Below are 14,133 nucleotides of genomic sequence, written 5' to 3'. Positions count from 1 at the left end.
ACGGGGCTCGCGCTTCCTCTACGGTATCCAAAGCACGCGAGAGAAGCGCATCTCGCCCGCTCAGCGACCCTGCAGCGGCCACACATAAAGATTCCACAGTCCGGGGCTGTGATGCCAGATCGTTCCACTCGCCTGAGATAACAGATCCTTCCTGAGCGGAATCTCCCATGGCTGCCCCGCCAGTAACTCCACCAGATCTGCGAACCATGGCTGATTCGGCCAGTTCGGGGCTATTAGAGTCACCGCCGCCCTCTCCTCCCTGATTTTGCACAACACCATGGGCAAAATCTTCACCGGAGGAAAAGCATAGAGACGGGCTTTCGGCCAACGCGCAGCTAGCGCGTCCACCTCCTGAGAGGAACGGGACAGCGAGAAGAACGTCCGACAGTGCGTGTTCTCGCTCGTCGCAAAGAGGTCGACCTCCGCCCTGCCGAAACGATTCCATACCAGCTGAACCGTCCCAGGGTGAAGCCTCCATTCCCCTTGAGGAATTCCGCTCCTCGAGAGCATGTCCGCCCCGCGATTTAGAACACCGGGGATGTGAGCCGCTCTCACCGAGAGGAAAAACTGGTCCGCCCACAGCAGAAGGGATTCCGCCTGCTTGAAAAGAGCTTTGGAATGTACACCACCTTGACGATTTATGTACGAGACCACAGAAGTGTTGTCGGTTCGAATCAACACATGTTTCTGCTCCAGCCGCGACCGGAAGGTTTTTAGGGCTAGAGAGACCGCTCTCAGTTCCAGGCGATTTATGTGCCATCCCATCTGCTCCTCTGACCACTGACCCGAGGCGGGCTTCCCCAAGCAGACCGCTCCCCATCCGGTGGACGAAGCGTCCGTCAGGACCTCCACGCGCCGCGTCACTATACCCAGAGGGACGCCTGAGCTGAAGAGATCTAGGTTCTTCCACGGGGCCAGGGCGCGGGCGCATCCGCGGGTGACCATAATGCGCATGTGGCCGGAATACCACGCACTCGGGGGGACGCGTGCTTTCAGCCAGAGCTGAAGCGGTCTCATATGCAGCAGCCCCAGATGACACACTGATGAAGCCGCTGCCATTCGACCCAGTAGCCTCTGAAATTCTTTCAGTGGGACGAGCCTGCCAGGTCTGAAGAGACCGAGAGAAGAGCTCAGGGGGAGAGGCGCGCTCTCATCCTCACCGAGTCCAAGCATACTCCTAAGAATGAGGACGTCTGACTCGGTGTGAGCACACTTTTCTGGGCGTTCACCTTCAAACCGAGCACCTCCAGGTGCCGAAGGAGGGTATCCACCTGGCTGACCAACGCTTCTTTCGACTGTGCGAGAACCAGCCAGTCGTCCAGATAGTTCAAGACACGCATCCCGCTCGATCTGAGGGGTGAGAGTGCCGCGTCCACACATTTCGAAAAAGTACGGGGGGCGAGGGCTAGTCCGAACGGGAGTACCGTATACTGGAACACTGAATTCTCGAATGCGAATCTCAGGAATCGTCTGTGGCGCTTTACAATCTGAATATGAAAGTACGCGTCCTTTAAATCCACCGAAGCGAACCAATCTCCGGGGCGAATTTGCGCCAGGATTTGTTTCAGTGTAGTCATCCTGAACGCGCGCTTGTGAAGCGCTCTGTTGACGAGTCTCAGATCCAGAATGGGGCGGAGACCCCCTCCCTTCTTCGGCACTACGAAATAGCGGCTGTAGAACCCGCTTTCCCACTCGCTCGGGGGAACCGGCTCTATCGCTTTTTTCTCGAGCAGGCTGCACACTTCCTGCCTCAGGAGATTGAGCGTTTTGGGGCAAAGTTAACGACTGAATTACGCCGCGGAAGCGGGGTGGTCTGCGTTTGAACTGAAGTGTGTACCCGTGCCGAATTATATTTAGGACCCACGGTGAAATGCCCGGAATAGCCTCCCACGCTGCCTGAAAGTGACTCAGTGTGGGCTGATCTAAACCTGCGGTCATCGCCGCTGTGTGTGGGCTGTGAATGAACACCTCGCGGCCGCGAGGTGCCCTTATAGTTAACAACCGTGACTCTGCGCTGCTCGTTGGCAGGGCGGGTAACACGGTGTGTGGTGCAGGAGGGGAAAAAAACTCTGTTTGTGAACAAGTATTTTGTTTTATTGAACACACACATGCAACAGCATTTACAAAACAATCGCACACGTCGCTCGTGAAACGCCGAGGGACTAGGTGCTGAAGAGCGCGGCGCTTTGGAGCAGGGCCGGCCTGGCGCTCTCTTCCCCTCTTGCCCGGGCGGTCAGGACGACTTCTTGGGTCTCGCTGGAGACGCAACGACCTTCCTGCGCGGGCTTCTCTGGGCCGTCCGCTTCTTCCCCGCACCCTGCCACTGGTTGCTCCGCCCTCTGTGAGCATCCGGCTCCTGGCGAGGTGCTGACTGCCGTCTCGCCGCCGCTTGAGGTTGGCGGCCCGAGGCGGATGACGAGCTAGAGCGAAGCTGCGGTGGAGGCGGCGGCGCCCTTCGAGGGATGACGTGACTCATCGCCTTTGCCTTCTTCTGGGTCTCAGAGTATCTCTCGGTGACCTTTTCGACGGCATCTCCGAACAGGCCTGCTGGGGAGATCGGTGCGTTCAGCAGCGTCTTTCTGTCAGCCTCCTGAACGTCGGAAAGGGTGAGCCACAGGTGTCTGTGGAGGACCACCATGAACCCCATCGAACGGCCTACCGCCTGGGCCGAGCGCTTCGTGGCCAAGAGCGCGAGGTCCGTGGCTGAACGAAGGTCCCGGATGGCGTCAGCGTCGACAGAGGCGGCGCCATCCAGAGACTTCAACAGCTTCGCCTGCATCACCTGGAGCACGGCCATGGCGTGCAGTGCAGACACCGCCTCCCCCGCCGCTCCATAGGCCTTGTTCGCCTGGTGGGCCGTGAATCTGCAGGCTCTGGACGGCAGGCTGCGGTCCGAGCCTAGGGCGGGAGCCGATGGGCAGAGATGCGCGGCTACGGTCTCCTCGACGGGGGGGATTCGGAGGTAGCCGTGGTCCCCCGCCTCGTCCACGGGGGCAAACATGGCCTGGGTGGAAGTGAGGGTGCGCGCCGATTGCGGGGCCGCCCACGACTTCACGACGTGCTCATGAACGTCAGGAAAGAACGGGGTTCCTCTCCTCGAAGCGGCCTGGCGGCGGCTCGACTGAAGGAACCACGTGTCTAGCTTGCTCTTGGACGGTTCATCCGGGGCCTTCCAAGAGAGGTCCAGCTCCTCGACGGCCTTGGAGAGGATGCGAAAAAGCTCGTCCTGCAGGTCCGCCGGGGTGTCCTGTTCCGATGCCGTTAAGTCCGGGGCGGCCTGTTCCGCGCCCCAGTCGGTCTCGGAGGCAGACAGAGACATGGAGTCTTCCTCCTCGCTCACCCCGAAAGACACGAAGTCCGCGACCTCGCGAGGGGGGCGAAAGGTGGCATCGGGGAAACTCACCGGAGGCCGTATCTCGACTCCGCGGTTGGGGGGGGCCCACCAGCGGCTCGGTGGCGGCAGTGGGCCCAATCCCCGCAGCTGCACGAGCCTCATCCCGCCTGGCCTTGAGAGCTCGAAGGGACATGTCCGCGCAGTGCTCGCACGACCCGCCATCCTCGAGGGCCGACTCAGCATGGGCCAGCCCCATGCACGCGATACAGAACAGGTGCGTGTCCGGGGGCACGATGGGGCCCGAGCACAAGTTGCAGATAGTCGCCATCGGATGCAGAAGACAGTAAACGTATCTTCGGCGCACCTTCGACGACGGCGTGAAAAATCCTTAAGTTTTGTTGTAGTATCAGCTATCTAGCACACGATTTGAGCGTGAAGAGAGAGATTCTAAAGAAGGATTGACGCTGCATTTGTATTTATACTGCATGTTCAGTATTTGCATATTTGCGTCAATTGGCCAGCTCTGCTGGCGTTAGCCTATAAGATTTCAGCGGAAGTGAAGGAGGAGAGGAGTTCCCATATACGACATCCGTAATGTCGAAGTTCCGTAGCCTTGATAGGGAACTGGAAGAAATGTGCGCTGCAAATGACCGAAGTCTTGGATACCGAAGCAGCACTGAAGTCAGCGCGTTTGGTCCGAACAAAGTTGACCCAGGCACGGAACACAGACCTGCTTTTTGGGAAAAAGTGGACTCTGTGACCGGTTTTAGCACCCAGCACTACCGCAGTAATTCACCATTGTGAAAATACGCCTGCGTATACCTAACTAACTACCTAACTTAAATAGCTAACTAAATAAATAAATGTCCTAATCACTAATTCTATCACTCGTACAATTATCAACACAGCTCACAGACTCACTTTCTCAGCGCTCTGGGGAGACGTCTCCCTCTTATGAAGTCAAGCGATCCGTTTGGGCGGAGGAGCAGTTTTAAGTGAGTCCTGAAAATAACTTTTTCATCTTATATTCTGCCTTTAGGTATCGAAAATCATACAAAACAATACAACAACTTGTCAAACGTGCATTTCCCCTAATTATTTTGTGTTAATCCTAATTACAAATTTAACCTGACATACACACTTGTCTGAAAACATAACATTCAGTTCACACGTAAGTGTATTGTTTTAAAGTATATTATTTCCTTAATAAGTACTCTTTTTAAAAGTGTGCTAAGTAGTACTTCTTCACAAGGGTCATCTTGGTTTCATATTGTTTTGAAAAACCTTTATACCATTTTCAAGAAATGTCGTGCCTTATGGTGTAACGATCAAGTAAATGACATTTTCCTTACACCTTGAATACACTTGAGTGTACAGATTTTAATCATTTTTTTAATGTTTTTTATATAGATTTTTCAACAAAATGACATTTAACCTGAACTAACTTAGTTTATAAAAATGTATAATTATCAGCAGAACTATATGTCTTTACTCATTATAGTTGTCCCTGCACATTAAACTGGGGATGGAGAAAGTATTTAAACAAACACAAACAAAAAATTCACACTTGACATTTGTTTACCACAAGTTATACTACTATACTACGACCGACTACTAAGCAGCACATCTCCTGAATGTGTGCTGCATGTTTCAGAGAGAGCAAAGTGACAACATTAGTCCGGTGAGATTTGAAAAAATCTTACTAATTCGCTGTCTAACCACTCTGTCCGCAAAATGAGGCATTCCTTTTTTTCATGAGCCATGCAAACATAAACAAAGTGCAGAATTACGTACATAATTTATTATGATTTACTCCAACAGTGACACACATCTGGAGTGCAGCTTTAAAGGCAAGATGCGCATGAACATGCGGGACATTCTAATTGCAACATTTCTTAAAGGTTCTCTGGAAAATGTACACAAGCTAAAACTGTTTAGTGCGGGCCCCTAGCACTTCAGCGGTCATAAATAATTCAGATACTGATAAAACAGTAATGACCTGCCAGTCGATGGGTCTAATTTAACTGCATTGCTTGTTCTACTAGGAGCAATTCCACTTCAATCCATTCTGATCTCATCTAATCTGATCTCTGGTCACTTCCAGCAATAAAAGTGTCTATGCAAACCCCCCGGCCTACTGCACGCTCTCCAGAGACACTTACATCACCCCTTGCGTGCAGTCAGGATGATGCGGCGGACAGGGCAGGAGCTGCGGCTCCATGATGTTTTCGTTCGCCGCCAGCACTGTGCATGTCACGTTTTTATGCACTACAAATGCACACCAGTTTCTGCAAAAGAGTAAAGGACAATCAAAACAAATACTGTACACCCAAGAAAATACCCAGCTAACCTGGAACATTCTCAGACATTTCTGGCAAATGTTTCTCTTAAAGTTATGAATAAACTCTAACACATTTGTTCAAAGTCATCTGGTTTTTAATAATGTTTATAAAACGTCGTAAGGCAAAAAATTACATCATTCCACTTTTTTCTTTAGTTGGATATTCGTCTAACTTTTTAAAAATGCTGCAGAACATACTTGTTTCAGAACATTCAGAGAACATTAAGAAGTAACATTCCCATGATGTTCGCACAGTGATAAAATGTAATGCTTTTAAAACCTTTTAAAAACTGGACGTTTTGCACGTTCAGATAGCATTCAGAAAAAACTTCATAGCTTATGGGAATGTTAACAGAATGTTCTTAGAACATATTTTATTAGCTGGGTAGCACCCATTACCAAATCCTTTAGAAGAAATTACTAATTATTTGGAACAGAAGTAAAGTAAAAAAAAAAAGCATAATTGAAGCAAGACAGAAGAAACCATATGTCTGTGAGGAATAGGGGAAACCGGGTATGGTTGTAACACTTTTTGCTTCAGGATCTGTAACTCAAACTTTTATACAAAAAACCCACAAATCACCAATTTAAACCTCTGCAAGAATATTACATTTATGTTGCGCCTTTGTTACAATCTACCCCACGATCGGGGTAAGTAATAACAATTAAGCAAAAGCAGTGGCCACACCATGCAACACCCTTCAAAAACAGGTTTATTGAAACAATCCAAACCAATTCCTTTCTTTCTGTGATTGACCACAGCTCAAATACACTTACTGTTTGACTCAGGAGTGTGTGCATGTGTGTGTCTAGAACAAACTTCCTTAACAGTATTTACTGTATGCTTAATGAACACTCGGCTCGACTAAAAAACACTGTCAATATGTGTGTGAGTTTGTGTGTCAAACATCTGACTGACCTGCACTTCTTTGAAACCTCATGAGTTTTTTTTTTTAATAACACTGGCAGGCACACCTCGATCTATCTTTCTTTTCCACTGTCTTGGCATTCTGTAAAATTATTTATAAAATAAACTGTTCTTAGTTATATATAAGGGGATTGTTGTAACACTTTTTTAAAAGATGTGTTACACCCGTTACACCCCACCCCTGTCAGCCAGTGTTTAGCTAGCCGTATTAGCATAATGGTTGGAAATTAGCAGGTTAAAATTCATCATATTTTGCCTGATAAACTACAATTTAATCTAATATGAGTTGAATTCTTTTATCTGCAAAAGTTTAAGTAAACAAAATATAGTGCTGGTCAAAAAAATGTACATTAATAACAAAATATTTTTTTCTTTATAAAATCTGCATGTGCCTATTTATAGCATTGACAAGCATGCATATGGGATCTGTGAGGAAGTAAGTAATCCTGATTTGGTGGTGTTACAACTCTCCATATGTTACAACTGTACCAGGTCTAAATCACTGCATAGATTACCATTTTTTGGCATTTAAGGTTATGGCTGATGACTCGAAATGTTACAGTGCAGTCTCTATGACTGGGATTCAGTGAGAAAAGGAAAGCTGTCTTCTTTTTAAGTGGGGCCTGTACAGTAGCATAATAATAATAATGTGAGGGGAAAATTGATAGGCCAACAAATAAGGATGAAGTTAGAGGGGAAAAACCCAACTCATTTAGAAATTATCCAGAGCTAGTTCTATAGGAGATAATAAACTAATTATTAACAGTTTACCCACATCAAATGTCTGCTATTACCTGTTGATGACTTAAACAATCTTGTGTAAGTTATTCGTTATCAGGTTCAAATGTTAATGTAGCTCTAGTCATTTGTCCTGCATTAGTTTCACATTAATTACGAAACTGTATCAAGTTTCTTAACTTAGTTCTCCAGAGGCATGCTATTTCTAGTTCGTTAATCTTGCTAGTTAAAAAACGGTAATACGGTACACATGTGTTCCTGCATTTGTTAATTAATGACATATTTTTGCATAAATATGCTGACATTTACTTACTTGTTTCGTTGTCTTGAAACAGAGCTGGAATAAGCACTGCCCTGGAACAGACTATACCTCGACGGAGTCCCGTGAGCCAAAGGAAAGATAAGACTAATAATAACCCCTGCACAGAAGTGCACGTAACACCCAAGGACGCACTTCATTTCAAATCACTCAACCAGAGTCAGCATCCACCTTATTCGAGTATGTAAAATAAGCTCAACCAAAAATGTTTTTAAAGTTTCTTGACAGAATGGTAGTGAAATGTGACAGTGCTGAGTTCGCTCGAGCTCCCGCCCCGCAGAGCGCGCGCAGCTTTCTACTGGATGCTACAAGCGCGGTATCACGTTCCCAACTTCATAACTGTTCGCCCAATAAAATATACAAAGCATACTTATTAGACGCTGCTTTTTACGTAGTTATTTCGTTTATGCCATTTCTTTAAAACGTAGGACTATCTCTCAGGAAACCCTAGTCAAAAAATCTTAGGACTGCACTGAATTAGCCGTGAAAACAGTTGATATTTGGGTTGCTGACTGTCATGACACGCAGATTACTACCCCAGATAGCACAAGTCTATTTGATGTGATGTTTACATCTGGAAGACGTATTTTTAAGAGTGTTTGCTCATCTGCAATACGTCTATAGGACGTTTCCTGTCAGATAGACGTTTAGAAGATGTCAGTTTAACATGCATTCTAAATCATTAATTACATCTTAAAGACATCTTCTAAACGTCTATTTGACATCTGACAGGAAACGTCCTATTGGTATTGCAGATGAGCAAACACGTTTTCCGGATGTAAACATCACATCAAATAGACTTGTGCTATCTGGGACTCTATCTACAAATGTATTTATTTTTGTATAATTATTTTGCATATATGATATTAATTGAAAAACTGTAATAAGTAACTTTAAAAGTGAATTTGCCACCACATGACTATTTAATTGATATTTAAATGGCAATAAATAGGCTCTGTTGCTTATACCTATTATTTATAATTACCTTTTGGTGTGGATCACGTTGCTACAACACTCTACAACACACAGGCAACTATTATATAATAGGCTAAGCATTACAAAAAGTATGTAGAGATGAGCTTTCCTGTAAAGCAAGTTACCTGATTTCAGAAACCAAAACGTTTAATTTAGATTTTGGAATAGCACTCTAAACGAAGGTGGTTTATTTATATGAGGGGCAGAATGTGTTTGGACAAATAAGTAAAAATAAATAAATAAATAAAAAATAAAAAAATTCAGGTAGGTCCTTGATGGGTGACGTGTTGATAAGTTTGGGCCCCTCCATTCATTATTTCTATACAAACACACATATTACGTGTATGTAGGCCTATGCTGCGTCCAAAATTGCAGAACTATAGTAGCCTAGATTTAATTCAAATGTTTGTACTTAATTGCGACCGTTAAAAAAGTATGTTCTAGTTCTACCTAGTATAAATGTGTGTAGTATGATATTTTATTCTCAGGCAAACGCTCTAGATTTAGAATGATGCATTACTTTGAGACAAATCCTTGTTTGATTTGCGAACATTGCCGTTCACGGAAGGCTTTAAGACCCAGCAGAATCCTCTGCCGACTGGTCGCTCCCGCTTCACAGCAAGCGGGACTCGCGCTAACGGCAAATTCCTTCTTTCACTCTCCGCGTTTTGATTCCGGCTGATCAGTTTGGGTGACTGCACATATTCTACCTGAGGAAAGACCTCTTTCACTGTTGTAAGTTCATGTTAAATATAGAAAAACATTTTAATTTAAAATAACTTGTACAAAATAACCAAAAAAAAGTCTCAATCACCAAACACAGCCCACACTAAACCTTTTAAAGTTCTCTTTATCTGAAAAAAATATGCATTTTCATTTATTTATAGCCTACATAGTTGCAACAACATCTAGGCATAGTTCAAGTGCCATTTTTTAAATGTTTTCTTTTTTTTTTGGCTGAAATTTCAAAGACGTTCAGACTTGTGCTTTTAAATATTATAGGCCTACCATCTATGTATCTTTTTTTTTTTTTTTAAGTTTATTGTTTTGAATAGAGGTTGATGAAATTTACAGTAATATCCGTTGGTGTAGCGATATTGAAAATGGGTAAAATAGGCTACAATAATTTTAACATGGAGCCACATTATGTCAATGGTATTTAACCATAGGGCTTTTAAAATGAAAATCAGAAAAGAGAAGTTTATTAAGAATGAGAATATAGAAGGACATTGAGATATCTTTAATACTTTTACGCCTCACAAACTTTGGAAAAATACTATTTATGGCTCTCAGCAATGTTCAATTGTGTTGATAGAAAAAAACCCCGATACATTTCTAGTTTCAACATTGTTCCTCAGAAAATGTGCAACTATTGAAAATGTGTACCAATTTACTCATAGAGCCACGTCTCTATATCTCTGGGGGAAAAAAAAAACATATTGGGCCTTTAAAATTAAGAAACCAAAAGAAAAGTTTATTAAGAATTAGAATCTAAAAGTATATTAGGATATCTTTAATATGAGTAACAGGCCTACAAACTTTGGGCAAAAAGTGGGCTAGAGCATGACACTGTTGGCATATAATGAAACAAAGATTATTAAAGTCAACAGATTTAACTAATAGACGTAACAATCTCTGTTTAAAAATAAAATTATGCTGTTCTAAAGTCATTTTTACCCCCTGTAATCTGACTCCAAATCCAAGGTGAAAATTGTCATTTTGACCCCCCCTTTACAAAACAGTATATATCCATAACATTTAATATTTTGCCTTTTTGGATTTACAAAATCAAAAATTTGAGTCTGGAAAGTTTCTGAAATTTGGTTGATTTTGACATGAATTGACCCAAATGTGTTTATGTCTGATAACCTTTTATACATCTTTTTTACACAGGCCGACTTGCAGACACTGGAATGACATGCACTATGTGGTACAGAACAAATATTTGGAGTGTCCCTTATTTTCCTATAAAGAACCACGATTGTACCTTATTTTCCTGTCCAAAAGTTGGCAACCTGAAGGGGGTGGATTGGAGTCCACTGCTGCTTCAATGTATATGTAATGAATAAGTGATTATAATCAAGGTATTAATCAATATTTTCCCTTCTAAATATCAAATGAGTTGAATGACTTCTCTAGGCTTGTGAGATTTTACTTTGTTATAGAAGTTCCCAGTTGTGATTACTGAAATGTTCTTTTCATGTATTCTTTAATTCTTGTATTTGATATCTGAATGCAGTAACAGTGCTTGCTCATTTAGCCCGACTACCAGAGATGAAATAGGGACTTGTTTTGTGTTTGAGAAAGGTCTTCAAAGTGTTAAAACATAAAGGGGCCAGTGAAGCCAATAGTTTAAGGGACCATTTCTTTGATAAAACCTTACTTGCCAGTCAGACTAAAGTGCAGCTCTCCTTGAGAGAAAGAACGTATTATCTTGATGTTTTGAGACGACTCTCCTGTTTGTAGTTAGAGCCTGGCCAAATCCAACCTTGGAAAAGCTGTGTCGGTGTGTGTGCTAGTCTTATTGGTTACAGGTTAAGGAACCACTGGCATTATTGGAGATTGAAGCAAGGACGTAGCTTAGACCTCGGTGAAGGGTATAATTGCTGTGATCTTTGTAACTGTAAGCGGGGCGGCCTACGAACTCCTGTGTGAGTCTTGAAGCTGACTTCTGCTGATGAAACTGCAAACTATCTTCAGTAAATCTTTTCTTTAATTTATTATAATTCTGACTCTGGGTCTTCATTCATCATATCTGGTTCTGGGTCTTTAACTGTTTACCCCTAACAAACCCTACATGCGACTGCAGTATAGCCTACATTTAGCTTTTGTTGATTACAGCCAATAGAAAAAGCTACAGAAGCCAATAAAAAATACTATTGTTTTTTTTCCCCCAAGGGAACCACCGTAATGCTAACTTCCGGGTTGGCCTATAACAACTCATCATCACTGCAACACTCTACAGACATTAAATAGAGCATGCATTGAAATGCTAGTGTACACTGTATTCATGCATGTGTGTGTGCAAAAACCAAAGCATACATTGGGCTTTAAAGTCACAGGAAAAAGATGGCTTTAGTAAAAGTGTGATTGCTGGAAGGTTTGTTGAATAAAAAAAGGATGACAGGACCTGATGTTATTGAAAAAACTTTTTTTTTCCTCAAAGAACGATACAAAATATATTAACTTTTTTTTGCTTTCTTCTTAAATCCTGGAATTTAAAACAATGTGTAAAGAGTGTAAAGTAAAAAAAAAAAAGGATTTACAAAGACGACAAAACAATATTTGATACTCTGAATATTCTTCAGCATTGCTTCAGCTGTCAGCTCGGTGCATCATGAATCTGCTGGGGGAAAAACAACAACAAACTATTAACTTCAGTGAAAAACCAACAGACAAGACAGAAAAAACTATTACGCCCATTTCACATAATCTGTTTGCAGTACATATGCGGTACGGAAGCAGCCATTGTGCTTTCACACAAGATGCGTTTGCAGTGGGTAACTAATCTGCGGCTTCTGAATCAATAAAAAGAACTGCAACAAAATAAAATTGTTTTATGCCACAAAAAAAGTAAACAATATATACTTATACTTATATACATACCGATGTAATTACAAGCGAAATCGAAGAACTGAAAATTAAGTTGTAATTCTTATTGAAAGTGATACTGACATTGTTTTTTTTCTTCATGTTTAACACTGTAAAGCTGCTTGCTTTAAACAAGCCATTGTATAAAACGCTATATAAATAAATGTGACATGACTTGATATCCACATCACTATGATCAGATGCTTTCTTAACTGCCATTTTCTCACCGCTGATATTTTTGTTGTGTTTTATTTTGTTTTTGAGAGGAAAGCATGGAGCACATATTTACATTATAGCAGTGTGGATGTTTTTTTAAACCCCTTTTTTGTGACATAATAGTACTTAAAAACACCTAAAAAACAAAAAAAAAGTGGGACCAAATAGAAGATGTAGGTGACATTAAGATAAAAGAAAAACTTTAGACCTACAGAATAACTTTAAACTACTAACCTATTTTCAACAAAAGAAAAAAATATATCAAATGAATTAACAATAAATTATTAGCATTTAGTGTTAGAAGAAACTAAACTAAAACTAAAACTATAGTAGAAACTAAACTAAAACTATAGTAATTAGCGGTGCACAGGAGAGGAATCCTGTTCTGATCCATGCTGATGGTAGGATGTAGTTAGAGGAGGTGTTAGATGGTGAGGATGATGGCTCTTGACTTCATGGGAGGAGGTGACGGGGTGGAATGCCAGAAATCCTGTTTATGGGGGCTGGGTACGTGTGGCTTGATGGCGCTGATTTGCATCCGCTAACTCCAGATCTGAAAGGTAGCTGAGGATATAAATGTGTGCCCAGATCTGGTTACTAAGCCTGTTAACTTTAGGCACTAAACTGAGGGCAAAATAGTAAATCCCATCGTCCTGTCACGGTACATGTGGTTGAGCTGCGGTTGTGGCGTGGGTTATAGTAGCTGTTTGTCTGCTGGACTTGGTGATATAACTCTTCTCCTTTTCTCTCTGTCAACCTTTAGACATTAGTGCCGGCGCTCTGGGATGTTTGATGGGGGTATCTGCTATTTGTGCAGATAATGGAGGAATGGAGGTGCCCAGAGGTGGTGTGGGAGTAGAAGATATTTGACCTTCTGGTGTTGCATGCTTCTGTAGAACAGTAAGGGGACTGTATGGTCAACTTAAATGGCATAATTCTGGTTCCACATCCTCCTGAGTCGTTCTTGTGTCCACTGGTTTATCAATATATATATATATATATATCAAAATTCCACAATAGAGATTACCGTAGATTTTTGATCATAGACTGTCTTGGGCAAAGACGGTTGTCGAGTGGACCTTTGGCATTCAACCATCCAGATGGAGAGTGCTGTTGAGGACTGAATGCTGTCTCTGTGGTCACTGCAGTATGCATCCTATAAATCACAAATACATCCTAAATCCTTCTGAGAACCAAAAGTGGCTGGATGAGATGGAAGGAAGAAAGAAAGAGGAAGAGTCATATGGCATGTGAGAAATTTTGGTTTAGGGGATGCAAAGAAGCCTACTGTATGATGTGCGAAAGATGCTTTGCACATTTTCAGCTCCCCTGTGTCCAGGCAAGACCACATGGTCTAAGACTTACTACCAACCTACTCTACTACCAACTACCATAAAACAATGTTGAATCTACAGGACTTTTTGAAATAGCTTTGCTTCGTTGTGAAAATCGCAGAGCTCTGAATATAATTCTAACTCATGGTTCCTGGGAAAATGTTTTTTTTTTAATACTGAAAGAGTTGTCGGAAGCTTAATGGTGGTGATGCGACTGCAGTATAGCCTACATTTAGCTTCTTTGAGACTTTCTACCAAGAATGCTGATACAGCTCTTGCACTGGTTGTACAGAGACTGGAATGACATGGATAAGCGGCACCGGTACCCCATAAACCAATAGTGTCCCTATAGTGCCT

The 14,133-nt window shown here is 42.8% G+C and overlaps 2 protein-coding genes across 3 annotated transcripts in view; both read right to left on the bottom strand.

The window, feature by feature from the left end:
• emilin2b (elastin microfibril interfacer 2b) overlaps window positions 1-7,946 on the bottom strand; it is a 33,146-nt gene extending 25,200 nt beyond the window's left edge. Inside the window, exons 1-2 of the mRNA XM_056257846.1 lie at window positions 7,655-7,946; window positions 5,497-5,622 (exon numbers count right to left, since the gene is read on the bottom strand). Coding sequence (XP_056113821.1) covers window positions 5,497-5,622; window positions 7,655-7,800 — 272 coding nt within the window. The 5' untranslated portion in view covers window positions 7,801-7,946. The remainder of the gene's footprint in view (window positions 1-5,496; window positions 5,623-7,654) is intronic.
• A 3,825-nt stretch (window positions 7,947-11,771) lies between these two features.
• The window catches only part of smchd1 (structural maintenance of chromosomes flexible hinge domain containing 1), a 70,697-nt gene continuing 68,335 nt past the window's right edge, over window positions 11,772-14,133 (bottom strand). The window contains exon 49 of one of the 2 annotated variants that reach the window (XM_056257838.1): window positions 11,772-11,981. In XM_056257838.1, the coding sequence (XP_056113813.1) occupies window positions 11,971-11,981 (11 nt within the window). In that variant the 3' untranslated portion in view covers window positions 11,772-11,970. The remainder of the gene's footprint in view (window positions 11,982-14,133) is intronic. The other variant, XM_056257839.1, reaches the window with a different exon arrangement.

Source organism: Rhinichthys klamathensis, unplaced genomic scaffold (assembly GCF_029890125.1).
Source record: "Rhinichthys klamathensis goyatoka isolate OS25496 unplaced genomic scaffold, OSU_Roscu_1.1 h1tg000145l_1, whole genome shotgun sequence".
NCBI lineage: Eukaryota > Metazoa > Chordata > Actinopteri > Cypriniformes > Leuciscidae > Rhinichthys > Rhinichthys klamathensis.
The sequence above is the reverse complement of the archived record's forward strand: the minus strand, read 5'-3'. Positions and strand labels throughout refer to the sequence as shown.